The 26022-nt window shown below is 43.0% G+C and overlaps 1 protein-coding gene across 1 annotated transcript in view; it reads left to right on the forward strand.

Annotated features, from left to right (window-relative positions):
* Positions 1 to 7331: 7331 nt before the first annotated feature.
* LOC143274918 (piwi-like protein 1) overlaps positions 7332 to 26022 on the forward strand; it is a 36155-nt gene continuing 17464 nt past the window's right edge. The window contains exons 1-7 of the mRNA XM_076578905.1: positions 7332 to 7409; positions 10085 to 10224; positions 13518 to 13959; positions 17469 to 17683; positions 19107 to 19231; positions 24251 to 24331; positions 24880 to 25083. Coding sequence (XP_076435020.1) covers positions 10102 to 10224; positions 13518 to 13959; positions 17469 to 17683; positions 19107 to 19231; positions 24251 to 24331; positions 24880 to 25083 — 1190 coding nt within the window. The 5' untranslated portion in view covers positions 7332 to 7409; positions 10085 to 10101. The remainder of the gene's footprint in view (positions 7410 to 10084; positions 10225 to 13517; positions 13960 to 17468; positions 17684 to 19106; positions 19232 to 24250; positions 24332 to 24879; positions 25084 to 26022) is intronic.

The raw sequence follows: 26022 nt of genomic DNA on the forward strand, positions 1-26022 counted from the left end.
TGTGAATGTTTCCAGCGTTTCACTTTAGGTGTGCGGCGTTCCACTGAGATTTATGCTAACATATAATACATGTTAGTGCATGGTGTGTGTGTGCGTGTGTGTGTTCGTGTGTGTGTGTGTGTCATGTGCCTGTGGATAAAGTGTGGTCTCTGCACCCTACACACTGCTTTCAGCCACATGTTTGACCCACAGACATAAACAGTTAAGTCTCTGTTTAAGAACCCACCTCTGTCCTACTTTCCCGTCCTCTGTTCACGCCCTACCCCCCACATCCCCCCTCCACTCCACCCTGCCCCTGACCAACGTTTTCCTCCCTTCGGCCTCCCCCATCTCCCACCCACTCTACCCCTTTCAAAACTCACTGTGTAGAACCGGAAGCCGAGTATTGCAAATATAATACCCTGAGGTGAGAGCTGATTCACCAACTAAGCGCAGAAACTAGAAACGGAAAAGCGGCAGAAACAACGTTCAGAATATGGTGCAACGCGAGTTTAACCACAGAGTTGGTCACTTACTGCAGAAGAGGGGAAGGGATGGGAAGAGAAAGAGAGGATGTACGAAGATAAGAGAGATAACAGCTGGGTTGTGGGTTGTCTTGCTAATAAAGGAATGAGGGAGGAGGGTGAGGCCTGAATGCGGGAAAAGGGAGGGGGGGGGGGATGTCGGAGGGGAGATAATAGAGGGCATGGACTTGTGAACAGATGGATCTGTTTACAAGTCTGTGCGGTCATGGTCAGACAGACCCAGAGGAAAAGAAGGAAAACATGCAGATAAAACAGTGCCTTTCTATTGGGAAGGCAGCTCGTCCAAGAGCTATACTGGCCCCCCACTGCAGTTAGGACTGGGTGTGCAACTTTTTCATCAGTTCAGTTCGAGAAGAGTCAATCATTTCTGATATATATATATATATATATATATATATATATATATATATATATATATATATATATATATATACACCAGACAGTGTTGATCACAACACCTGTACGCTGGATAGCCACAATACTTTTCATGAAATGGGTATCATTGCTGTAAATATACCTTGCGGCAAGTTGATGAAAACAGTTCCAAGATTAGAAGTCAACACTGACCAGGTCTAAAGAAAAAGCTCGCATTGTGACATCTTATTACCAAAACAGAAGCAGTAGCTTGGACAGTCTCTGGTTCAGTGACATCAGACAATTTAACTGAAAACACATGACCCATAATGACAAGCTGACTTCATGTGGGAAGTTTCTTGGCCACTTCGTACCTCAAGGCCTGGTTGGTCAGGTATGATGCAAACTGTTCACACGGGCAGTCACTGTGGCATCTCTGGTGTTCACTTCCTGCCCATGATCGACTGATCTCAATCCAAGTGACATGACCTGTCTCTATTCCACCATGCATTAATTTTCATCATTGTGACAAAAGAGGCCACACAACTCAACACCTATACTGGCTCTGGATCAACTACTCTGGTGGAAAGCCAAGGACATCATTCTTGCAAATGAGCCTTCCAACCACTGAGTCATATGAAGTCGATGGTGCTGCGCCTTCAGTGGTGCTTTCTATGTTGAAAGGAGCTTCTCAGGCTGCACTGGACGGTTGATGGAGGGCGGTGGGTTGCTGGAGTTGTCCTATGCTCCAAACACTGCCATGCACATGATGCAAGGCAAAGCAGTGACACGAGCAGTGAGAGGACATTTTTTTTTAGTGGACTCTTGCTTGCACGCACCCTGTGACTACTAAGACATTTGGTGTCAAGCTGCCAACTACACTGAATCTATATCTTGTTCCAGAAGGTCATTATTTAGAACCAGTAGATCAACATGTTCAAAGTGAAGTTCAAAATTCAAGTACCACTTTCTAGTCAAATACTACTGATCACACGGACTTCGTAGGACAAGTTTTAGATGAAAATCTTGGTCTTGGACTGCCTTTGTATGATTCTCGCATGGAAGGCAAACCTGTGGCTCATGACCCTGAGGGAAACACGCATCTTATCTCCAGAATATCTGACAGGTTGGATGCAAAGAAAGATGAACTGAAACAACAACCCACAGCTGCCTTGTGGTTGCAATAAACGCATCTCATAGATATTTTATGACATTTTCTGAAGGCACAGAGGAAAGGAAACAGACATCTACATCTGAGTACGTTGCAGGAGGTGATACTTTTTCTGGTTTCAGCTGGTCACCGTGAATCTGTACACAAAGTCAATCCAGCTGTGCCTACAAGATATGGTGCAGCTTGAACAAACCAACACTGAAATGTATACCAACAACAAATTTGAAGAAGGTCATCCGCGGAGGTGATCAGTTCTGGGCTGGTCTTTCTTCTGACACTGTTATTGAGCAAGTGCATCAACTGACACGGGGAATGACACGTCAGTGGTCGTGGAATGGCAGACTGAATCCCAACGTGCAGCATGGCTTCTAGAGAGAGAGAGTGTGTGAGTGAGAGAGAGAGTGTGTGTGTGTGTGAGTGAGAGAGAGAGAGTGTGTGTGAGTGAGAGAGAGAGTGTGTGTGTGCCGCATGCGCATTTAGTGATATTTTACTTAGAAATTCAAAGTAACTATTAGCTTCTCTCTCTCTCTCTCTCACACACACACACACACACACACACACACACACACACACACACACACACACACGCACACTTGTTTGAAATATCCCCATAAAAAAAGATAATTGAAATGCGACGGTAAAAACAAAACAACTGAATTACAGACAATTCGCAATGACAAACTGACAAAAGAATAAGCGAATAAATCAATAAATCGATAAATGAGTAACAAACAGATACAACGAACAAACAAACAAACAAACTAACTAACTAAATGACTAACTGACTAATTAGTTTTTGAGAAGAAAAAAAAAGAAAAAAAGAACAACACAGAATAATGGCTTGTCGTTACTGCAGATTACACACGTATCTCAGTTGATGACCGTTCGTGTTTCCATTTTTGGCACTCAAAAAAATCTCAAGAAAGTTTGGTATCGTAATTTTTTCAGCGAAAGAAACTTTGAAAGCGCGTCGGTCATAGACGTTCACCATTGTCCAACACATCACCAGGGTCTCTCTTCTGTGCCACCCGGCTTTCATGGCGTCTATCCAGACGCAAGATAACTGTTATTACATTTCAGTAACTTACTTTGTAATTGACAGTTTTAAGTGTGTTTCATTGTCTCGGAAACACTAATTCATTGCTAACAATTCAATGCAAAACGTACGATCGTGAGTGAAACTGTACTGACGAAACAGGTTGAACTGCACGGAGAGTAGAAATTAACTCACTCAGGACCAATACCGCCTCGGACTTCCACTGGATGTCTGAATGACCAAACCTTTTGCTTCCGTCGTCAGAAATGCAGTATTGGTTCTCTACATACACCTGTTCAGTATAAGAGCCTTCCGCTTGTGATAGTTTGATGATCATGTTAATTGCAGTGAAACGGTGTCATCCTCGTCTTTTTCGCCGTTCGTATGGAAAGAGTTAAGCACGACGGAGGCTGCCCTCGCGATTGACACTGGAAGCAGCAGCATCAAGTATTATGTTCCTTCCATCTCAACCTATTTATTTTTCTTCATTTTATTTTCCTGTTCTTATCTGACATTACCGTAGATTTTCTTAGATTTTTTGCAGGCGATAGTGCGAGAAATCATGATCACGAAGAAGAAGAACAACAACAACAACAACGACAAACGGCCAAAAAGAAAAAAAAAAACAACACAACAACAAAAGCCACCGCCACCACCACCACCACCAAACTTTTCTTGCAACTATTTTTAAGATTCGGTCACTTTTTTTTCTGACAGAAATATTACTAAACTAGCCAAAATCAACGAGTCATCGAGGCAAACTATCCGGCAGCGCAATCGCTGAATTCCCAACCTTCACTCCTTCACCCCGACTCCTACCGTGTTGTTGAATGCGCGTGGGGCTGGGCCCACTGATCTAAAAAAAAAATTAAAAAGAAAAAAGAAAAAAAGGAACATACATATCATTAACTGTGCCGGTAGGGTGTATTTTCCTAAACAGGGACTGTTATTATATGGATTGGACCAGGTAGAGACGTAAACATCCAAGTAATATATATATATATATTATTTTTTTTCAGCCTTTTTTTTTTCCATGTCAGGTCTTTGTCCAGATTCTTGGTACCTTCCACACGCGAAGAAGAAGAAGAAGAAGAAGAGAATGAGCGAGGGATTGGATGCGGGGGTTGGGATTTGGGGTGTCAGTTACTGACTGAGGAGATTAAAAAGCTAACGGTGGAGCTGTATAGGACAGTAGGTGGATGGGGTCATCAGTCGAACTGCCAGTAACTGAGAAATAACGAGCTGTCCACAGCCACAAAATAGCATGTGACCTCAGAAAATGGTAGAAGATGGTATTTTATTGTATTGTATTTTTGTCACAACAGATTTCTCTGTGTGAAATTCGGGCTGCTCTCCCCAGGGAGAGCGCGTCGCTACACTACAGCGCCACCCCCCCCCCCCTCCCCCCCCCCCCCCCCCCCTGCGTGCAGTTTTATTTGTTTTTCTTATCGAAATGGATTTTTCTACAGAATTTTGCCAGGAACAACCCTTTTGTTGCCGTGGGTTCTTTTACGTGCGCCAAGTGCATGCTGCACACGGGACCTCGGTTTATCGTCTCATCCGAATGACTAGCGTCCAGACCACCACTCAGGGTCTAGTGGAGGGGGAGAAAATATCGGCGGCTGAGCCGTGACTGGAACCAGCGCACTCAGATTCTTCGGCTCACTTCCTAGGCGGACGCGTTACCTCTAGGCCATCACTCCACTAGGGATAACAGAAAGTGGTATGCTCTCAAGGACTGGCCTTAAAATTTGGTTTATTTCATTTATCTGTTCATCTGTTGGTTAATTTTTATTACATGATTCTTATCAGGTAAATGTGATGTTTAGAATGCGAACCACTTTCCACTCTTTGACACTTCTGGACTAGGGAATTTAGATTAAAATTTGAGTGAGCAACACCCCCGAAAGCGGAGTATGGCTGCCTACATGGCGGGGTAAAAACGGTCATGCACGTAAAAGCCCACTCGTGTACATGCGAGTGAATGTGGGAGTTGCAGCCCACGAACGCAGAAGAAGAAGAAGAATGAGTGAGCAACATCATACATCATTTCGTGATAAAATTTCACCAGACAGCATAAGCCAGAGTCAAGGTAATTAAAAGGGGTGATTTTCTACTTTGAGTTTTGATGCAACAAGTATTGAACTGAAAGCAGTCTTATCAGTCAACATGAGTAAACTTGTTTCGAAATCTTAGGCTGTATCTGAATACCACCGAATCTCGCCATGTGTCAGAAACAGTGACTGTGTCTAAACTTAATCGGATGAGAGAAAACTGCATAAACAAACCATAACAACAACGAAATTAACATACACATTTATTTTCAAACAATATATCAACCATTTGGTGCGAATGAATATTCAGTATTGGAGATTTCCGTGTAACACTTGTAAATTTCACACACTGTTGAAAACACCACATTCTCTGAATCTGTGTTCAAACACACGATTGAAGGGTGTTTTTCAAACAGATTTACGCTTTCCCGCGATGAATCTGCATGATTTATGTGAAAATAGTTTTAATTTTGTTTACATGTATATTCAGTTTATTGGGACGTTTACATGTACAGAAGTAACACAGAAAAGAGGAACCGAAAATCAATATGCGACGTCATATGTATTTTGATTAGTTGAATAGTCATTTTTACCAGAAAATGAGTGTATGTGCTGTCGAAGATAGCTGTGTTGACCACCTGTTGCAAGTAAAGAACGAGTGTTGTGAAATCAAGAATGTGCTTGCCTTTGAATGAATGAAAAACATGTCAAGTGGAACCGGTTGTTTACGTCTGTCACACTAGTTTTTTGCGTAATATTTCAAACTTAAGATAGCATTTTTATTGATGATCGATGTTTTATAATTACAACAAATAAAATATAGACCAGGTATTTATGGACTCGATTTTGATAAGGTTTGTACTTATTTATTTCTGACCACTTCATGTTCAGACACATTGCCATGTCACAAAATGGCGCCGAAATTTTGAGTGTTTTTAATAGCGGTTTACAACATATTTAAGACAAAAGAACAAAACAGATTCTCACAAAATTGTTGCAGATATTTCTTTATTCAGTTGCAATCCTGAAAGAGAGAGAGAGAGAGAGAGAGGGGGGGGGGAGAGAGAGAGAGAGAGAGAGAGAGAGAGAGAGAGAGAAGAATTATCATTGTAAACACATGACTATATTGAATCAGACTGAGAGACCCCCATTTCCAACAATGTTCTGGAGACCGACCCATTTTTATCTTCCAGTTAGTCTTTGCTCTTCATGGCTATTTGATGCACTTCATTTTGCCACCTTCATACTCCAGCCAAATGCATTCTCTTTCCGACACTAAATTGACGTGTCTGCTGCACCAGGATTCACATTTACAAGTACTGGTTCATTTCCAAAGAAAAATATGTTTTTCATACCGTTCTTTTCACATCTAGACATGATGTTGGTCGATTTTGCGATCACCTGCCTCCCATACTTTCTGAATTAATTCTGGACAGTGCTCCATCAATATTTATTTAAACAAACCTGGTTAAAACGTATTAATGTATATATATTCTACACATCATTAAGCAGAGCCTGAAGTATTTCTTGTGCTTTGCGTAAAATGTCAAAAAACTATTGCACTTTCGAACTAAATGGTCCCATATTGCCATCGTAGATTCACCTTTGCAGTCAGTATGATACTGTTTTCATTTTCCGCTATGAAATGTCATGACTGGTAAGAAACTGTAAAACATTCATAAAAGCAAATTTGCGTCTTCTACCAATTTAGTATAAAATACACGAAAATTAAAAATGTTTGTTTCCTTTTTACCCCAAATAATTCTCTTACTTTCTGTACGGTATCTGTCATTTGCTGCAGTGCCCAATGGATAGAGGTATAGGACAGCATCAGCGCGGTAGCAGTCAGTCACATGTACTGTACCGCGCTAAACGCTGCCGAGCGACTTGCGGTCCGCGCTTGCATAACCGCCTTAATATGCTCTCGCCTTGCGACTCCTTGCGACGGCCAGAATCGTGAAAAATAATTATTAGAAATCAAAATCTACCGATATTCCCGCCCCTCTATAGCGATAAACTTTACAACAACATAATCAGTATGATTTATTCTATTGGATCGTAAAGATAACGGTTTTGTTGCTTGCATTTGGACCATTTTTGTATCTGCCATGGACGATTCATTGAAACCGAAACTGAAACTGTGTGTATGACGATTGGACTGAAGTTCAGCCAATCAGATGATTCTTTGGTCACATGGTCAAACCGTTTCCGTGCGTGGGGCATTTCTGCAGGTCGTTGGAGGGAGCTATACGAGAATCGAGAGGACAGAGGTACAACATGAATTTCGATTTTTGTTCTTTCTCCAAAGCATGTCAGTTATCAGAATTGAGTCCATGCATAGGACATGATACTCAGGTTTCAATTTAGAATAAAAATATTAAGGATAAAGGTGTTCTTCGCACGTCAAAGATGAAGACCATGAGATGTTTATCTTGTTGCAGTATCTGATTCCGGTGAATGCGAAGCCAGCTCGTTTTATGGGAAGAAAAGAAAAAGTTTTTTTGAGAAAGCAGATGATAATTTGTGATTTTTTTTTCGTTTTTCTTTTATTCGCGTGAACGTTAGGAGGCAAGGTGGGATGACGAACGGCGAAAACATTACGAGGAAGCGGCTGGACAAAACTCGCGAAATTGTGGCAGGCAATATGGCGGACAGATACATGGCGGGCAGATATATGTCACAAACAATTCCGGCCCATTTCTAAAATTTAGGCACCGAAAATTTGATGAACATCCCCACCCCAGACAAAAACAGAAAACAACAACTGCAGTTCGGTATAATTTTTAGTCCATATTCGCGGAGTTCCATTTGAAGTTCCTTGTATTGACTCAGAACGCGTGCTAGAATTCGTCCACATTTTTCCGCCACGAGACTTCACTGACATGGGTCATGTTGATGTGACCAAGTGTCGTGACCATGAGGGGGGTTGGGGGGAAGGGGGGGGGTGAGGGAATAGTACATAACAAGATACGAACAACATAATCGAAAATCATACACAAACACAGATACAGTAGAAATAAGACAAGTGCATATCAGTATAAAAACCTGCATACTCACCATGCACGCACTGCACACGCACACACACACGTTTGAACAGAAGCTGCATATTACATGTGGATGGGCTGATGACTAGATATTCAGGTAGATGGTTGTTGGTTGCACAATGCTATTTATCACACTGGATTTGTTCGAGAGACAGGACATTGACTGCTTTGGGGAAAAAGCTATTGGTGAAGCGATTGGTTTTCATCCTTATACAAATGTCGACCAGATGGGAGCATCTCGAAAATCCCAAAAGCTGGTTACACATACTTAACCATGACCCACTAGTGCAGACTCCGGCAGGGGTCTGACATTCCTGTCCTGCGCAAATTACTATCCGCCTATGTGGAGAAAACAAAAGTAGCTACGGCCGATAACCTCCCGGAAGTAGGTAACCTCCCCTTTGTCCCCGGTGTGATTCGTCCTGGCTGATTGATTTTGCTTCTTTGAGTAGCCGCTTGTGATATGTCTTCTAGAGAATGTAGATCAGCTGCGGTAATCTTGGTGGCAGTTTTTACGATTTTGTTAAGGGCTGCAACTTCTGCCTTGGAAATGTTTCTGTACCAAACAGTAATAGCAAAGTTTAGCACACTTTCAGTGACTGCTCGGTAGAAATCAACCATGATTTCTTTTTTAATTCCAAACTTTTTGAAGCGCCGAAGAAAGTACAAGCGCTGTTGTGCTTTCTTGACAATTTTTTGTGTATTTTTCTATTTTAAATCGTTGGAAATGGTCAGTCCGAGAAATTTAAAGTCGCTGATGATCTCTACTTGCTTGTCTTCAATGACAAGTCGTAAGGGGTCAGATCTGGTCTTCCTGAAATCTAGAATTAATTCTTTGGTTTTTGATACGTTGAGTTCTAAGCTGTTTTGATCACACTAGCTGACAAGTTCATGTACTTATATTTTGACTCATCACTGTTCATAATCAGCCCATCTAGAGTTGTATCGTTGGCAAACTTGACCATGGTGTTACATTCATTTTGAGTTGCACAGTCATGTGTGAATAGCAAGTACAACAGTGGGGATAGAACACATCCCTTTGGGGTGCCTTAACAGATTATAAGTAATGAATCAAATCCAAATGCACAGCGATGCATGGAACACTTGTCTACTGAACTGCTGTTGTCCACTTTTGTGGGGAGGGGTTGCATGGGTGGGGAAGGGGATCCAGTGAATATTTTCTTACAGCAAGATGAGGGGATGTTTCAATTTATTAGTTTGTGATAACCATAATCTTCAAATGTATAAAACAAGTGCCATTAATACATTAAGCAGCTGTGATAACAAACAGCTAAATAACTAACAAATATTTTAGCTTGAAACCATTTTGGTGTTTTCATTTACTATTAAATACTGTGAAAGCTTCCAGCTGAAATTTGTTAACAGTGAGCTCTTGTGTAGTAATATTGTGTGATAGTGTTCATGGGTTTTTGGGTGGCAGGGTGTGTATATGTGAGTGCTTATGTATAGTGTTTATATTAAAACATGACAGTGGAGGAAACAACATAACTGCACTTGATTATGTCTAACACATTTGCTAACAGCACATTTTCCACCTGTAAATTAAATTTTCTTCTTTTTTTTTTCAAAATATTTTGGGTATTTTACTTTTACATGTGAAAATTTGAATTATCTTTCCCTTATTGTGAGTTATTGCATCCTGTCAATAAATTATGTACTCCATTTTTCTTTAGCAATGTTCAATATATTTTTACATACTTTTAAGCGCAAGTTTTTGATTTTTTCTGATTTGTTTTTAGAGTTTGGTGATTATTTGCAAAAATCACAAATAGGGGAGTGAAAGGGTTAAGCAATATATATATATATATATATATATTACAGTAAAATTTAGCTGTATCTCTTGAAACTGATGTGTGCTTTTTTCATATTTCTTCCCACAGAAATTCCAGATGTTGACATGGCGGACCAGGAAAATCCAAATCCTGGTCGAGGCAGGGCAAGAGGTCGAGGACGAGGCCAAAAAGCAAGAGGACGGGGCTTCAGAGAATCAGAAAATCCCATTGCAAGGCCAGGTGATAGGGTAAGATTACTGAACTATATTGTAGATTGTATGAGTGATGGATGCTTATTTTTTTAACCCTATCCCACTCGGAAGACCTGCTGCCACCCACCGTGTTTCCGCTTTGAGAATCCTGGAAGACTCGTGAGAACCCACTGAAACCGGATTCGGGTCATCATTTTCTCGGTTCGATATCCCATAAGCCTTTACTTTTATGCAAATGAGCGAGATCTGACGCGAGACTTCCGTTCTAAAACTGCCATTTGCAATTTACAGCGTGTTGATCGGTGCAGTAGTTTCTGAGCTACGATTTTTTTTAAATTGTGGAAAATTCAGTCAGTCATCAATGGAAAATGGCAGCAGAAAACAACCGTGAGTGGTGGTACAGCGTTATGGGCCACACAGATGATGATGAAAGTGATTTTGAAGGGTTCGAATGCAGTGAGATGGTGAAATATGATTCTGACTCTGATGCCGATCTGAACCTGTTGGTGAACAGTGAACTTCTTCGTCAGTTACAATCAGACTCATCGTCGGAAGATGCAGAAGATGAGAATGGTGATCACAGTGATATTTTTGAATTACCAGTTGTTTCTGGTTCAAGCCAGGCGAAAAAAAAAAAAAAAAAGACAAAAAATAAAGAAGACTGTGACAGCGAACTGGTCAACAGTAACAAAGGATGTGAACGCACATGGAACTTTTCAAAAACTGGACGAAGAGTACAAGCTGGAAATCGGTGTGTCACACAATTTGCCAGTGGATGCCACGCTCTTCGATTATTTTTCATTGTTGATTCCGGAGACTTCTTGGTCTGATAGCAGTACAGACCAATGAGTATGCCAAGGAAAAACAAGAAAAAAAAGGAGACCACTGCTGAAGAGATGAAAATATTCATTTATATCCAGTTTCTTTTTGGAATCGTAAAACTTCCAGACCTGTCAATGTACTGGTCAACAAATCCAATGCTGAGGAATTCCGCTGTGGCAGATGTTATGAGCAAAGGAAGATTTCAGAAGCTCTCAAAATACTTTCACTTGAACAACAAACAAAATGTTGTGCCCAGAGGTGAACCAGGCTATGACCCCCTACTCAAGGTTCGACCTCTACTGGATCTGGTGTCAAACAACAGCCGCACCCACTACAACCCAGGCATGGACATCTCTATCGACGAGGCCATGATCAAGTTCAATGGTCGTCTTTCCTTCAAGCAGTACATCAAAGGTGTGTATAGAACATGAAAGTGTGTGTCAGTGTGAGAGTGAGTGAGTGTGAATGCGCACATGCGCGTGTCAGTGAGTTTGTGTGTATGTGTGAGTGTGTGTGTGTGTTTTATCAGAAAATGATACTCATACTCATAGTGAAAATATTTTTTTCCAGGATCATTCCACTTCAGTCTGCTGACAAGATGGGCAAAATCAGAACTAACCAAAAAAAAAAGAACAAAAAAAAAAATTTTTTTTCAGGCAGCTGGTATTGTTAGAACTAACAGAAGAAATACATATATTTCATGCTTTTTGTTTCCAGGAAAACCAAATCCCTGGGGTATCAAGGTCTGGTGTGCTGCTGATCCCAGGACAGGATACCTTCTCAACTTTGATGTGTACCAGGGGGCTGTCGCAGAACCAATGCTATATGGCCTGGGGTACCATGTGGTGATGAAGATGGCAGAGCGCTTCCTGGACACTGGACGTCACATCTTCTTCGACAACTATTTTTCATCAGTGAAACTGTCCCAAGATCTGGAGAAGAGGAAGACATACATGTACTCCATTGTTCGGCTGAATAGATCCGGTTGGCCCAAGGCGCTCAATGCCACAGCTGCCAAAAAGATGAAATGTGGCGACGTGCAGTTTCGGCAAGATGGCAACATGGTTGCAGCTCTTTGGAAAAACAAGAGGCCACTTGCCTTCTTGTCAACCAATGCGGAACCAGTGATGGGGGAAGTAGAGAGGAGAGCGCCTGGTGGAAAGAGGAAAGTGACGGTTCCGGTTCCAGTCCTGGTCTACAACCAAAGCATGTTTGGTGTAGACCTCTTCGACCAGTATGTCTTGTACTACCCTGTGGGACAACCCTCCATCAAATGGTGGCGGTACCTGTGCTGGCGGCTGCTGCAGGTGGCAAATGGTGAATTCATTCATCATCTGGAAGATGACCCACCAGCCTTCACCCTCCAGAAAAGGACTTCATCTGGTAGACTTTGTCTGGCTGTGAAGAAGACTGTCTGAGGCAAACATCAGCTGCCCCCATGCAGCTCCCCAGGCCATCTCTCGGGCAGGAGTGACCGCTTCACAGCTTTTGACGTACACCATTCAACGGATTCCCAGCACCAAAAGAAACTGCTTTATTTGCCAGAAGGCAAAAGTGCAGACTGAGAAGGGACATGGTGTCAAGAGCATGTTCGGGTGCCTTGTCTGCAAAGTGCATCTGTGCAAGGGACAGTGCTTTGTTCAGTTCCACCAGGAAATCATCCAGAAAGTGCACACAGATACACAGTAGCATGCACACACAACAGACAACACTGGCAGAACATTAGGCTGCATTTATTGGTCTTTTTTTCACAGTTCTTTTTCAGTGTTCCTGCTTCCTGACCAGATGAACCCTTTTTTTTTTTTTTACCTGAAAAAAGACATGGAAAAAAAAAAGAAAGCACAAACAGTTTGACAATCATATCTTTGTACAATGTTGATGAAACTTTTGAGATGGTGTGGGTGAAAAAAAATGTACTGAGTTTTATCTTTTGTTGGTTGTAAATGAAACCATGGTTCACAGAAATGAAAAAAAAAAAAAGGAAATCCTACTTTTTTTTTTAAAGTTCTGTTTGAAATTATCACTCTGGACTTGTGTATTTCTTACAAAATAATCTGTGTGATTTTTTTCATCTATGTCCTGATTAAAGGTGATTGAATATATTTTTGTAAAGTGTATGTAAATGTTGTGCAGAGTTATTTCCCTTCCGGTGGGATTTTGATAGGAAATCGCCACAAGACTGAATGAGTGGGAATGGTTTTAAAAGAAGTCATATCCAGGGAAAAGGGTCACTACACTTACATGAATTTATAAAAATTGAACTAGTAGCTGTGGTGAAGTGGTTTGTGTTGCAGACTGACAATGGGAGGATACAAGTCTTGAGTCCTAATGTCATATTCTGTTTAAAGCATTACACTTGTTGCTGTAGTCCTGTGCTGCCTTGAACAAACAACCTCAAAAACTTTCTTTTTTTTTTTTTTATTTTTTTTTTTTTAAGATAACTTTGAGAAATTGTTTCATGTGAAACAGTATGATGGTTGTAATAAGAGGAGGTTACCTGTTAACAGCCGGTGGGAGCAGGACCCCCACCCTCTCAAGTACCATCAGCTTGGGGTCCCCCACCCTCTCGTGGACCCCCACAGCCACAGCCACAGCCACCGCCACCCCAACCAGCACCACAGCCAGCAGTGGTGGTTAGTGACTTTCCACCAGAAGGGGCGGTAGGAGGGAGTGGGCGTGCGACTCGCAGAGGCACTTCCCGAAGACCTGGGGACAGCAAGGAGGTGGAAGAGGCTGCCCGCAAATTGGCAGGTACAGGAATAGGAGGCAGTGGAGAAGGTGGAGTTGGACCAGGCCGTGGAGTTGGAGCAGGTGTTGGAGGTGGGCCAGGGCGTGGAGGTAATGGAGGCAGACCAGGGCGTGAAGGTGGACCGGGAGGTGATCGACCACCACGACGCAATCCATACGATGATTTGTCGTACAGACCTACTCATGTGGAAACAAAAAAAGGTAAGTTGCTGAAAAAAATATCAGTTTATCAAGAATCCAATAATGTTGCAAGTGTGTCTACCATATGGGTGATGGGTGGGGGGCGGTGAACCCTATTACTCCATGACAACATCCCTTCTGCCATTGATGTTCACACCAATAAAGGAGTAAGAATAGAATAGGAGATTGTGTAAGAAAAAGGGAAAGGTTGGGTGGAAGGGAGTGAGGGGATGCACAAGAAATGTGGGATAAGTTTGTTTTGTGTGCAGGGCTCGACATTAACGGTTGCCCGACTGCCTGGGGCAAGTAGATCATCGTGTCGGGCAAGTATTGCCCTCACCGAACTTGCTATATTTTCCAAGATTAGCATGTTTTGTTTTCAAAAATGTCCGTCACGTTCAAGACACCGATCGTCTGACACTCTTCCTCTAGCAGACGATGTTTTAAGTCTGTGACAAGTGGTCACCAGAAAAAGAGAGCTATCATACAGCTCTAAAAGGTGATTTGCCATTGGTTGCTATTTTTGGAGAGCCAATGGTAATTCTTATTGCGTAGTTCATCTTCCACCCATCACATCACAACTAAAAAAAATCACGTCGCAACGTACTCTGTCGTTCCATTTTAAACAAGCAAACGAACAAAACAAAACAAAAAAACCCAACAGAGTTTGTTTCTATGACAGACCTGTTTACCAGTACCATTTTGGGGTAATTTGTACATCATTTTGACTTACACGAAAATAGATTTCAGTATAACTTGTGAGGAAAGAAAAAAATGTTTTGGCCAAAGTGAGGAGTTTTCACTGCTGCTGGGGTGGCGACGGGTTACATAACTGCCAACCAGGCCTGTCTGTAGCCAGTCCAAGAGGGCAACCTTCATGGGCTGTGCCCATCTTCCTCCCCCCCAACCCACTCTTCCTCCGCCAACACCTCACCCCTCCACTGGCAAGGTTGTCAAAACCACTGCAGCACTATCCCTTCACCACCCTCCCCTCCCATCCATTTCTTTGACTGTGATCTGCCTGTCTTTCCGTCTCATTCAGCCTCTCTTTCTCTCTGTCTCTGTCACTCTCTCTCCCTGGCATCTCAGTGTAAAGGTCAAGTTGGTAAATCATAAAGGAAACAGCCATTCTGTAGAATCATAACTTAACCCTCAAAGTGCTGGATATAATAAAATATACTTACAGAAATCATGCTTAAAACAAAGGGATAGTTTGCCTCCGCTACCTGTGCTCTGATTTGGGGCATCTGTATGCTTATCAGTAAGAATAAATAGGTAAACCTATACATTTTTGGAAAGTAGAGTGAATGAAGAATCAGATAAAAGTAAGAAAAAGGCTGTACCTTGTAAGTAGTTGGAGATATTCCACAGGATATAAACAACAAATTTTGCAAACTTGTTTTCCGAAAACGTCATCCACAATGTTTATAGGTATTTTCACATCTTTTACTGAGTCAAAATCTCAAAATTGGCATTAAACTGTGCAGAAAATGTTCTGGCTGCAGAATCATGAAATGAATATAACTGAAACAATGAAATTATAAGCACTGTATTATTTGTTTGAGACACACCCACCGACGCCACGCACGCACACATCTACAATACTTTATGCAATCACAGGCAAAAACAGAAATAAATGTTTTCTTTTAGCTCATGTTGCTTTCAAAAGCAGCAAGAATGCTTTAAATCAAAATAATTTCCAGTTTTCTAGCTTGATTTGGTCAAGAAATCGCAGTAGACCCATGCCTAACCCACTTTACCACCCCTCCCCACCCCCATCACCCACCCCCCAGTTTTTGTGGCTGGAGACACAAAACAGAATGAACAACAAGCAAGCCAGCATGCCCAAGTGTCAAAATAACAAAGCCGTTTTCACCAGAATCCCTGTCAGCAAATGAATCATCACTAGTGATAAGGTCACTCATTTCCTGAGCTTTGTCAACTTCAGTGTCACTCATTGTTTACAAAAAATACGAAGATCTGGACTTATAAACTCGTCAAAGTTTGTGCAAACACAAGCAGGGAGGCAGTAACACCAGAACGAGGCAGTTTTACGAAGGCTGCCGAGCATAGTGGCCCATCGCACTTCACCGGGAAAGCCACGATCGTGGCTCATCGCGCTCTCCGGGTTAAACCAAGTCAACACAGACATGACCTCCACAATCCCCACCCCCCCCACCCCCACTCCCACCCCCCATCTCATTCCTTCACCCCCCAACCCCCTAACTTCTCTTTGACCCCTCCTCCAGACACCTCCCATATAGCAGACTTAATTGTCCTTAGCCCCCCCAGACCGCCAACCCAGTCACCCCCCTCCCCCCTTTTTTTTTTTACATGGTCAGACTGGGAATAGTAGAAAGGATGGAAGCAGGGTAGAGGTCAAAAGTCCGGTTTTGCTGAGGGGATCCACACATATCAGAGGACATTGTGGAAAGCTCCGTTGCTAAGCAACCTCCATGTAGAAGAACAGCTGTACCACCTTCCCTCTCTGGAACTGTGACCCTTCACCATCCCCTTTCACTCACACACACACACACACACACACACACACACACACACACACACTCTCTCTGATGCCGGGTGAGAACAACTGAAACCCATCCTGGTGTGGCCATCCTGGCAAGTGAATTTTCAACGGAGTTGCCATACCAGGCAAGTGAGAAACAGTAACTGTTGACCCCATCTAACAGAATCACTTGGATCTGTCAAATCCTGACCGTGATTGTCTCACAGTACAAATGCTGGCTTTTCTTTTTAACTCTGCATGTTGCTGTTTGCAGTGGAGGTTAAAAAAGAAATAATTTCTGTGGCTGACAGTCAACTGCAAAAACATGCCAAAGGCAGTTTTTGTCAAGTGAGACTGTTGAAAACAACAGTTATCTTTGGTGAAACCCAACAAAACAAACATCAGTTAAAGAAAAGGGTTTGACTACTTTGTGTGTGTGTACTTTGTGTGAATTTTCCAGTCACTTGCCCGACTGGGCAAGTGGGAAGAAAAGTTAATGTCAGGCCCTGGTGTGTGGTGATTTGAGTCATTTTACTCAGTGGATCTGGGTACTTTGTTACTGATGGCTGTATTGGCTGTCCAAATAGCAATTTTGTCTTGTCACCTTACAGCTGTACACCAAATCTTGATTATGCTTATCAAAGTCATGACTCCAAATATCTGATGATCAGACAGAGAATATCTGACGATCAGGATCAGGAGAAACCCTGAATTACATGCAAGTGTTAAGAAATATGCTTGTCTAGTCTGGAAAATTCAGTAAGGGCTTGGTTTGCCTGGGCAGTCAGGCAACTGTTAATGTTGAGCCCAGTATGCATGTTTGCTGTGAAGGTAAAACCCCCAGCCCCTTCCCCCTAAAAACAACACCCCCCAAAAACCAACACAAAAATCCTCTCCATATGTTCAGTGTTACATCCATCTTCAAGTATTTTACTTCGTGCATGTACTTTATTAAAATGAATTGTTAAGGGAAGTGAGCTAGAATGGTTGAAGGTAGTGAATAACTGTTTTGCTTCTTTAACAGGAAAAGCGGGAAGGTCTATTGCTTTGAGAGGCAATTTCTTCAAATTGAGGGTTCCACAACAATGGACAATTTACCAGTATCATGTGAACTTCACCCCACCAGTTGAGGGTAAAAGGGTGAAGAAAGGCCTCCTCTACACCCATGGTGATATCATTGGCCCTATCAGAGCCTTTGATGGGATGCTTCTCTTTCTGCCAACCCGACTGCCTGATGATGTAAGCAGTTTTTGTTTTTTGGCAACTTTAAAATAAAAAAAATCTGCATTTCTAAAATACATTAATGTGAAATTCTTTTTTCTCTTAACTGTTTTGCTTCAGTTTGGAAAAACTGCAAATTTTATGCTGCAGGTGTGTTATATCATCACTTGGAATTATGTTAGCATGAACTTAGATGTAAAAAAGATGTTTGTATGAAGAAAACAAGAAATGATGGTTTTAGGTTGAAAGACATAACAGAATTGTGCATGAAGGTTTGTGACGATATAATACAGTGTAACCAGCAATGTCTACAACACCTGTTATCAGAAAGTTCATTAGAGTGAAGACAGTTTAGCGCACAAGTTTAAATGTTTAATAAATACAGCAGCTCACAAGCACTTGGTATTCAGTTGGTTTTCTATTCAGTGTGTCGGTTTTGTGTATAGATAGCTCATGTGTGTAAACAGCATGTGATCAGGGTTTACCGATTGATCATGGGTGTGTGTCATAAAAATGTTTATAAATGCGAACTACTAAGATCTTTTCTGCGCATTTCCAGTTTCACAAGTGCAAGTCTTACAGGTTAAACCTTATTTCCAGATCATGACAATTTTACTTTCTTTCCTCCAAGGTTCAGTGCGAGCCTTATACATTACTGCATTTCTGGACTGTGACCGGTTTTTTTTTTTCCAATAAGATTTGGAGGTGGCATTATTATGGGGGGGAAATTGTTCATTGAATTGCTTTTAAGACAGTATGACAATTCTGTTTCCACTGTTAAAGAATCTGGATTGACCACACTGACTGCACCACTGATATGCTTATTGCTTACAAATGTTCAGAGGATACTGACTATAATGAATATGATGTACAACTCTTCCATCTGCCACCTTGCCTCAAAGTTTGTTTCTTGATTTCTAATATTTTTTATCGATTCTCATAAAAAATGGAACGTCCATTTTCTGGAAAAAGTTGGGAAGGCCATGCTCTATAGTTTGCGGAAGACATCTTTAAAACAAAAGCTGAAGAGCTGTTTTGAAAGTGTTGGTCCATGTCCACTGTTGTCCGCTGTTCTTTCTCTGTCTGTGGACCTTGCTTTTGGAATGAACTTCCTCTCTCACTTCGTCAGGTCTCCACATTCAGCTCTTTCAAGTCTGGCCTTGAAACCTACCTTTTTTCAACATAGCCGCCTTCCCCTGCCTCTTCTTTATGTTCAGTCGCTCAAGTGTAGCGTTATGCATGCATGTGAATGACTGGTTTGAAAGCACTTTGATTTGTCTCTACACAAGATTCAGCGCTACATAATACTGAATTATCATTATCATATGTAGACCCCATAGTAAAGTAGCTTTGAGAATAGTGACTTTTCATGTACCAGTTAACTTGATGTGAACTCAACTTATAGTAGAACTGATCATTTTAAGTTTTCATGTGTTTTCAGGAGACTGTGGTGCATTCTAACAGAAGGGCTGACAATGCCCAAATCAAGATCACTTTGAAGTTCACATGTGAACTTGTGAACATCAATCCAGCAACCCTTCAGGTCTTGAACATCATCTGGAGGAAGTGAGTAGTGATTTGCCAGAATGGTGCATTGGTTACAGATTGTAAGATGGGAATACCCTTTTCCTTGGGATCAAGAGCAAAGGTCATAATGGTCTCATGAATTTGAACAATTCATTTTCTGTATTTATAGGCCAACTAATGCGCAAATACGTAACTTCTTTTTTCAGTGGATTTCTGCTGAAGCACAGCCACTCCTGTGGATGGCAGGAGCAGGCTTCTTCTTCTGCGTTCCCTGTGATCATGGTCTCAGACTTGCAGTCCTATGCTGGAGATGAAGGTGGTGGTCTTGGTCTTTGGTGCCCCAGAGCTTTTCTGCCAGTGTGGCTCCATAGGGCCACTGCTGTGTCCGTGCATCTTGGTACAGGGGGCAGGACTGCAGGATTTGCTCCGGGGTTTGTGGGCCTGTTTTACACGGGCAGTCAGGAGTGTGACAGCTTTATTCGGTACATGTGGTCTCGCAGGCGGCAGTGCCCCGTGCGTAGTTGGAATATGATTGTCTGCTGGAATCGCTGCAGGTGAGGCATGACCAGATGTTGTTGCTGGAATATGTTTTTGAATTTTCGTTTGACCAGGGTTTTTGCCTCCCTGTATGAGACTGGCTGGTTTGCTCCAGTCTGCTGCCAGACTTGGCCAGTCTGTCCGCCTCCTCGTTTCCTGCCAGACCACAGTTTTGGATGGTTGATCTGCAGTCTTTCAGAAAGACGTGTTCAGGCGGGTGTTGGTCTGCATTGATCAGTCTGGCAGCTTCTCATAGAGCAGTAAGTTTAGCCCAGTAGTTTGACGAGCGTCCACCCGCAGGCAGAGAGTGTGTAGAGGTGTGGCCATCTGGGTGACTGATGTAGATTCCACTTCCTCCATTCTTGGTGGCTGCATCAGCAGATCCGTCAGTGTAGATGCGAGTCCACACTGAGGCGTCGTACTTTGCGTGCAGCATCTCCAGCGTGAGGGTCTTCAGCATGTAGTCTGGCTGGTCTCCTTTGCTGGTCACTCCTGGCATGTCTGTAGCGTAGAACACGCTGTCCTGCTGAAGATTCCATTCTTCGGCATCTTGGAGAGGCTCTCATTCTTCAGGGGTGCTGGGGAGGATGTCGCTGTGGGTTCTCAGCAGTTCTTTTGCCAGGTGGTTGAAGCTGCTTCTCTTCAGTCTGTTTTTGGTCAGTTCTTGCAGCTGTTGGTGGGCTGGGTGTGAGGGAAGTCTTTGGAGTTTTTCATGCTGTATGAGAACTTTCTCTTCTCGTCTGGTGTCCAGGGGAGCGAGTCCTGTGGTTGCTTCAAGGGTGATGATGGGAGTGGTTTTCAGTCCCCCAGTGATGAGCCGCATGCTTGTGTTTTGCACTTTGGCCAGCCTGCTTGTGTTGGTTTGTGCAGCAGTGACTCAGGCTGATGATCTGTATTCCATTACTGGGTGGATGTTTGTATATACCTGTTTGAGAATGGTGTTGTTGGCTCCCCATTTGGTGCCCGCTAGTTTCTTCATGAGGGACAGCCTTTTTGTAGCCCTCTTTTCTGTCTCTTTGATGTGCGGGTTCCATGATAGTATCCTGTCCAGTTTGACACCAAGGTAGGTTGGTGTGTCTTCTTGTGGAATTTGCTGGTTGTTGACCGTCAGTTTGATGTTCTCAGTAGTGGTGGAAAGGGAGAAACAAGTGGCCACTGTCTTGAGACTGTTGATGGTGACACACCAGTCCTGCACCCATTTTGAGGTGTTCAGGGCGTCTTGCATCCTGACTGTTGCTGTTGAGGTGGACTGTGTGTTATTCCACATTGCAAAGTCATCAGCATGCAGGGCTCAGGAAATGTGGGTGGTCAGGCATTGTGTGATGTCGTTGATGAAGACGACAAAGAGGGTGGGAGAGATGACGCCTCCCTCCTTCCCTGATGGTGATATTGTGACTCAGGCTGCCATTGAGCTTGACTTGCTGTTCTGTGGCTCAGGAAGCTTTTGACCCAGTTGAACATATGCCCTGTCACTCCCATAGTCGATAGCTTCAGGAGGAGGCCTAGTTTCCACACCTTATCAAAGGTCTTGGATAGGTCTATGAATGTGGCGATGACTTTCTTCTTCTCCTGGAAGGCGTTCTCTATTGACTGTGCCAGGTGGATGAGCTGGTCTTTGGTGTTTCTATTTTTCCTGAAGGCCGTCTGTTCTTTGGTGATCAGGTTGTTGGTTTCCAGGTGCCACATCAGTCGTTTGTTGACCATGCGCTCGAGAGTCTTGCCGAGGCAGCTGAGCAAGCTGATGGGCCTGTAGCTGTTCTTGTTCTTGGGGTTTTTCTCCTTTTTCAGAATAGGGATGATGGTGGCTTCCTTCCATGCTGATGGGAAGATACCAGTGTTCCACGACTGGTTAAAGAGCTCAAGTAGCTTCTGTCTAGCAGATGGCCCAAGATGATTGATCATTTCGTTGCAGACTCCGTCTTTGCCTGGGGCTTTCTTGTTCTGGAGCTTCTTGATTGCATCGTTGAGTTCTGCCATGGTAAAGTTTGAGGTCATGGTTGGGGACGTGATGGTCTGCAGCTGAGTCTGATTCTGAAGTTGGCGCTCAACTTCTTTCCTTCTTTGTGGTGGGACCTTTATTATGCTTTCGTTTCTAAAGGCGTCGGCAAGATTTTCTGCACTTTTCCCAGTGTGGAAACTGCCATCTTCTTCCAGTACTGTTGTACCACGAGTGGATGTGGCGTCCTTGTTGAGGGTCTTGACGAGTCACCATAGTTACCCTGTGCTGCTTTCCAGGCTGAGCGATGATGTCTTGTCATGCCAGCTTTGTTGGAGTTCCCTGACTTTGGTGGTGTTGAACTCCTCTTTCAGCTCATTGTGCCTGGTCAGTGGTGGTTGTCTCAGTGTTGGGGTTTAGTTCCATGCTTTCTCTGGCCATGGACAGCTTCTGATGGAGATTGGCCAGTGTTTTGGACCAGTAGGGTTTGTAGTCCTTCCTGAATCCACGGGGGATGGATTTCTTGGCTTTACCGAGAATGGCTTCTGTCAAAAGCTTTGTGTTCCGATTGACGTCCTCTGTGAAGGTGATGTTACAGAGGGTCTCTACATGGAGCTGGTAGTCTGTCCATTTTGCCCTTTTAAAATTCCACTGGCTCTCTTTCTACGGTATTCTTTAGTGGTCTTCATGTCAGATGTGGAGAGTGATGGGTAGGTGGTCACTTCCACCAAGCTGGCTGTTGACGACTAATGACCCGCTTCTGGATGTCTTCCGTGGCAAGGGCAAGGTCGGGGGTGGATGTTTTTTTCCAGGCTCTGGAGTAGTAGGATGGCTTATCCTGAGGCTTGTTGATCAGTATCAACTGGTTGTCCGTCATCCAGTCCTGGATCTCCTCTCCTCTGGAGTCAGTAGTCTCATACCCCCATGCGGATCACCTCTCCTCTGGAGTCAGTGGTCTCGTACCCCCATGCGGATCTCCTCTCCTCTGGAGTCAGTGGTCTCATAACCCCATGCGGGTGAGTGGCCATTGAAGTCACCTGTGATGAGCTGTTTCTCTGAAAACAGCTGGAGGGTGTGGAGGTGTAGCCTTGTGCTTGATGAACTGTAGCAGTTCGTGATGTAGAGTTTTTCGCCCTTCATGAATGTTCTGATGGTGATAAATTCAAGTTCCCCTTCTGCTGATTGGGCTGTCAGAACTGCCGGGATGCCTTGTTTTATGAGGGTTAAAACTCCTTTGAGTCCAGTCGGTCTATCTCGTCTGAAGATAACGTATCCTCTAACAAAGAATCTGCGGTCTTTTGATAGGTGGGTTTCCTGGATGCAGATGATATCCACTTTGTTGTCTCTCAGGAAGGCCTGCAGCTCTGGTTTCTTTTTCTGGATCCCCTCCGCGTTCCACTGTACCACTCTTAAGGCTGTCGTTGGTAGAGAGGTGTGACCAGTAGCTCTACTCTGCTTTCCCCTGTCCCAGGTCCGCAGAGCCGCCAGTCGCTGAGGTGGGCCCTTTTGAGGCAGAGGGCCCGGCACCGTCCCTGCCTGGCATAGGTCCACGGGGATGGCACCACATCGAAATACCCATTTGTTTTTTCTGAGGCATGATCATTTTTAGGGTTGTGTGTGGACTCGTTGCCCCTACCGGAGTTCCCACACTATGCTGGAGCATAGTCAGATTCCACGCTGACTTCGTTGGGTGACCAGCAGCCGAGGTCCACAAGCTATGGTGTGGTTCGCCCCTCGTTCTGTCCTGGATGGCCGCAGCATCTTTTGCATCCATGCTCATGCCCTCGTAGTTGTCCAGGCAGCTGGGGTGTCTGTCGATGGTGGGTGATGGGCATATCTACCTGTCCTCTGTCTTCGTTGGACGAACTTCCGTAAGGGTGGATGTGCCCAGTCGGGGGTGCTATTTCACCCATAGCTGGGGGATTTTAAAATCAGTTTCCATCTCCTAGGAGGTTTTATGGCTCTCCAGCCTGACCAGTCCATGCCCGTGCCACTTTCGTCAAGACTTGCGTCGTGTCCACCCTGTCCCGTGTCCCTTGACTGAGGAACACCCACATTAACGTGGCATGGAGGTGCGGCTACGGTGTTCACTCTCATGCTAGGGATGCACTAAGGCACCCTAATATGAGAGTTCTTTGCAGGGCAGAATGATTTCTAAAGTATTCACCTCTTGATCAGTTTCACTCTGCATCAGTATGAATCCAGTTGCAAAGGGCCTTAGATAAATAGTTTCAAAAGACAAAAATGAACATAAGCACTATCTTTTCTATTTTATTCAATGATCAGTGTACGATACAAACTTGATGATTTAATTTCCATTTTGCTGCTTATGTGAAAAAACAAAACAGGAACAGACAGACAAAAAAAACAACAAAAAACCCAGCAGTCTCTGGTCTCTTTGTCTCTGTGAGGAAGACTCAATTGTTATTCAGAACAGTTTTGCTTGAACATGTATGTATATTGTAATAGAAACTAATTTTGGATTATTGCCGTACAAAATCCATATCAGCATTAGTGCAGACTGTTTGCATTATACTAATTCTTTTGGAAAAATATTAATTGAAAAAGACATTTTGCACTTTCAGGATCATGACTATGATGGAACTGCAGCAGATCAACCGCCACCACTTTAACACACGTCAGACACTGACAGTGAGAGAACATGGGTAAGTTGTGTTGTTTTCTAGTTGATTGTTGCAGATTAGTATCGTTTGTGTGTGGGGGGTCCCCCTCCCCTCCCCGCACCCCTGCCTCCCCCAACACATACACAACACTTTTTGTGTATGGTATTAAAATGTATGATTTATTATTCACACAATGTCATGGGTGCAACTCCGTCCTGAGATGGATTTCCGTTTTTAGGTTTTTGTCATAAATGGAACCTCTGTTTTCTGCAGGAAAAAAATAAGTGCCTACCCGTTTGTGTTAGGCAGTCGATGGCCAGTGAGACCTGTGTAGTCAGTCCAAGAGAGCAATGTACTGAATGGCTGCATCCACCTCCACCTCGCCCTTCCACTCCACTGGCAAAGCTGTTAAAATCATTGCATTGGTTTTGTTGTACAATAAGATTTATATGTGAATCATGAAGGCTTTGCTTTTTTGTTTAAAGATTCGGATTCCATAATTTGTGTATTGGATTAAATATGTATCACACATAAGTCCCGCATTGTTGATGTGTGTGATGGTGCTATATTTATCTTTTCTCCTGTTTCAGACTTGAAGTGATGTCAGGATTTCAGACGTCCATTCTGCGTTATGAATCGGATATTCTGTTGGACATTGATGTTGCCCACAAAATCCTGAGACAACAGACGGTGCTGGATCACATGAGCAGAATTCAACAAGAGTGTAGGGGTGATGAAAGACTTACTCAGAAGAGGATTGAGAAAGAGATCATTGGAGCTATTGTGATGACCAGGTAAATATATTTAGAAATGGGAACAGACACATGTTCAACATGCATGCAGAAAAATTTCCAGCAAGCGTGTCCTAAAACAGGGCTTATACGGATTTAAAAAATTGAAGAATTTGTAATGAAGTTAAATCTGGTTGTATTTTAAAACATGAATATTAGATTACTTATGTTTTTTTGTTTGTTTTTTTTTGGGGGGGGGGGGGGGGTTCCAAAGGGTGCAAATTGAGTTTGGTTGGAATGAGTTAGAAGAAAAAATAAGACTGACCCCTTTGAGGCTTTCACTCCCAGCTGCAGGTATATATATATATCCGCTGTTTAGGGATAACTGCATTATCAACAGTCCAGTTGGTCACACAAGTATACTTGTTTACTTGAAAATGGCAACTGCCTTTTAGCGTATTTGAAACAGTATCTCGAGCTTCAGCTCTACTTTGATGCAGACTTTTATGTATTGTATAACAGAGTTGTTGAGTGTGTCAACATTGGTTCTAGGATGTACAGTGCAGAAAAAGAGGCTAGAATTTTGTTTGATTTGCTGCACAATCGCCACAATGACTATTTGTCTCCAGAATCGGTTTTTAATTTTTGTAATATGCTCAAAGGAGGCAAAAAAGTCATTTTAGCTGTAAGAAAGAAGATTAGATTTGCAAATGTTGCCTAGCTATACTTCTGGGAGTTAAGACATTTGTGTTTTCTCAACTTTTATGTGACATTGTTGTGTGTTTGGAAATGTTTGTTCTGGGCATGAAAAGGTTATTTTGCAGTGATCCTCCATACTCCAGTTGGAGTGAAAGGATAATTAAGTCACTCAGGACAAGTTTTCTCCCTTTCTTTTCCCCACAGATGGCCCATTTGTAAGGGTTTGGGAAAAAATTACAAAAAATACAAAATACAGAGTAAGAAAATGAAACTTCCAGAACTGGTTTATTACATGTTGAGCTA

Source organism: Babylonia areolata, chromosome 29 (genome assembly GCF_041734735.1).
Source record: "Babylonia areolata isolate BAREFJ2019XMU chromosome 29, ASM4173473v1, whole genome shotgun sequence".
NCBI lineage: Eukaryota > Metazoa > Mollusca > Gastropoda > Neogastropoda > Buccinidae > Babylonia > Babylonia areolata.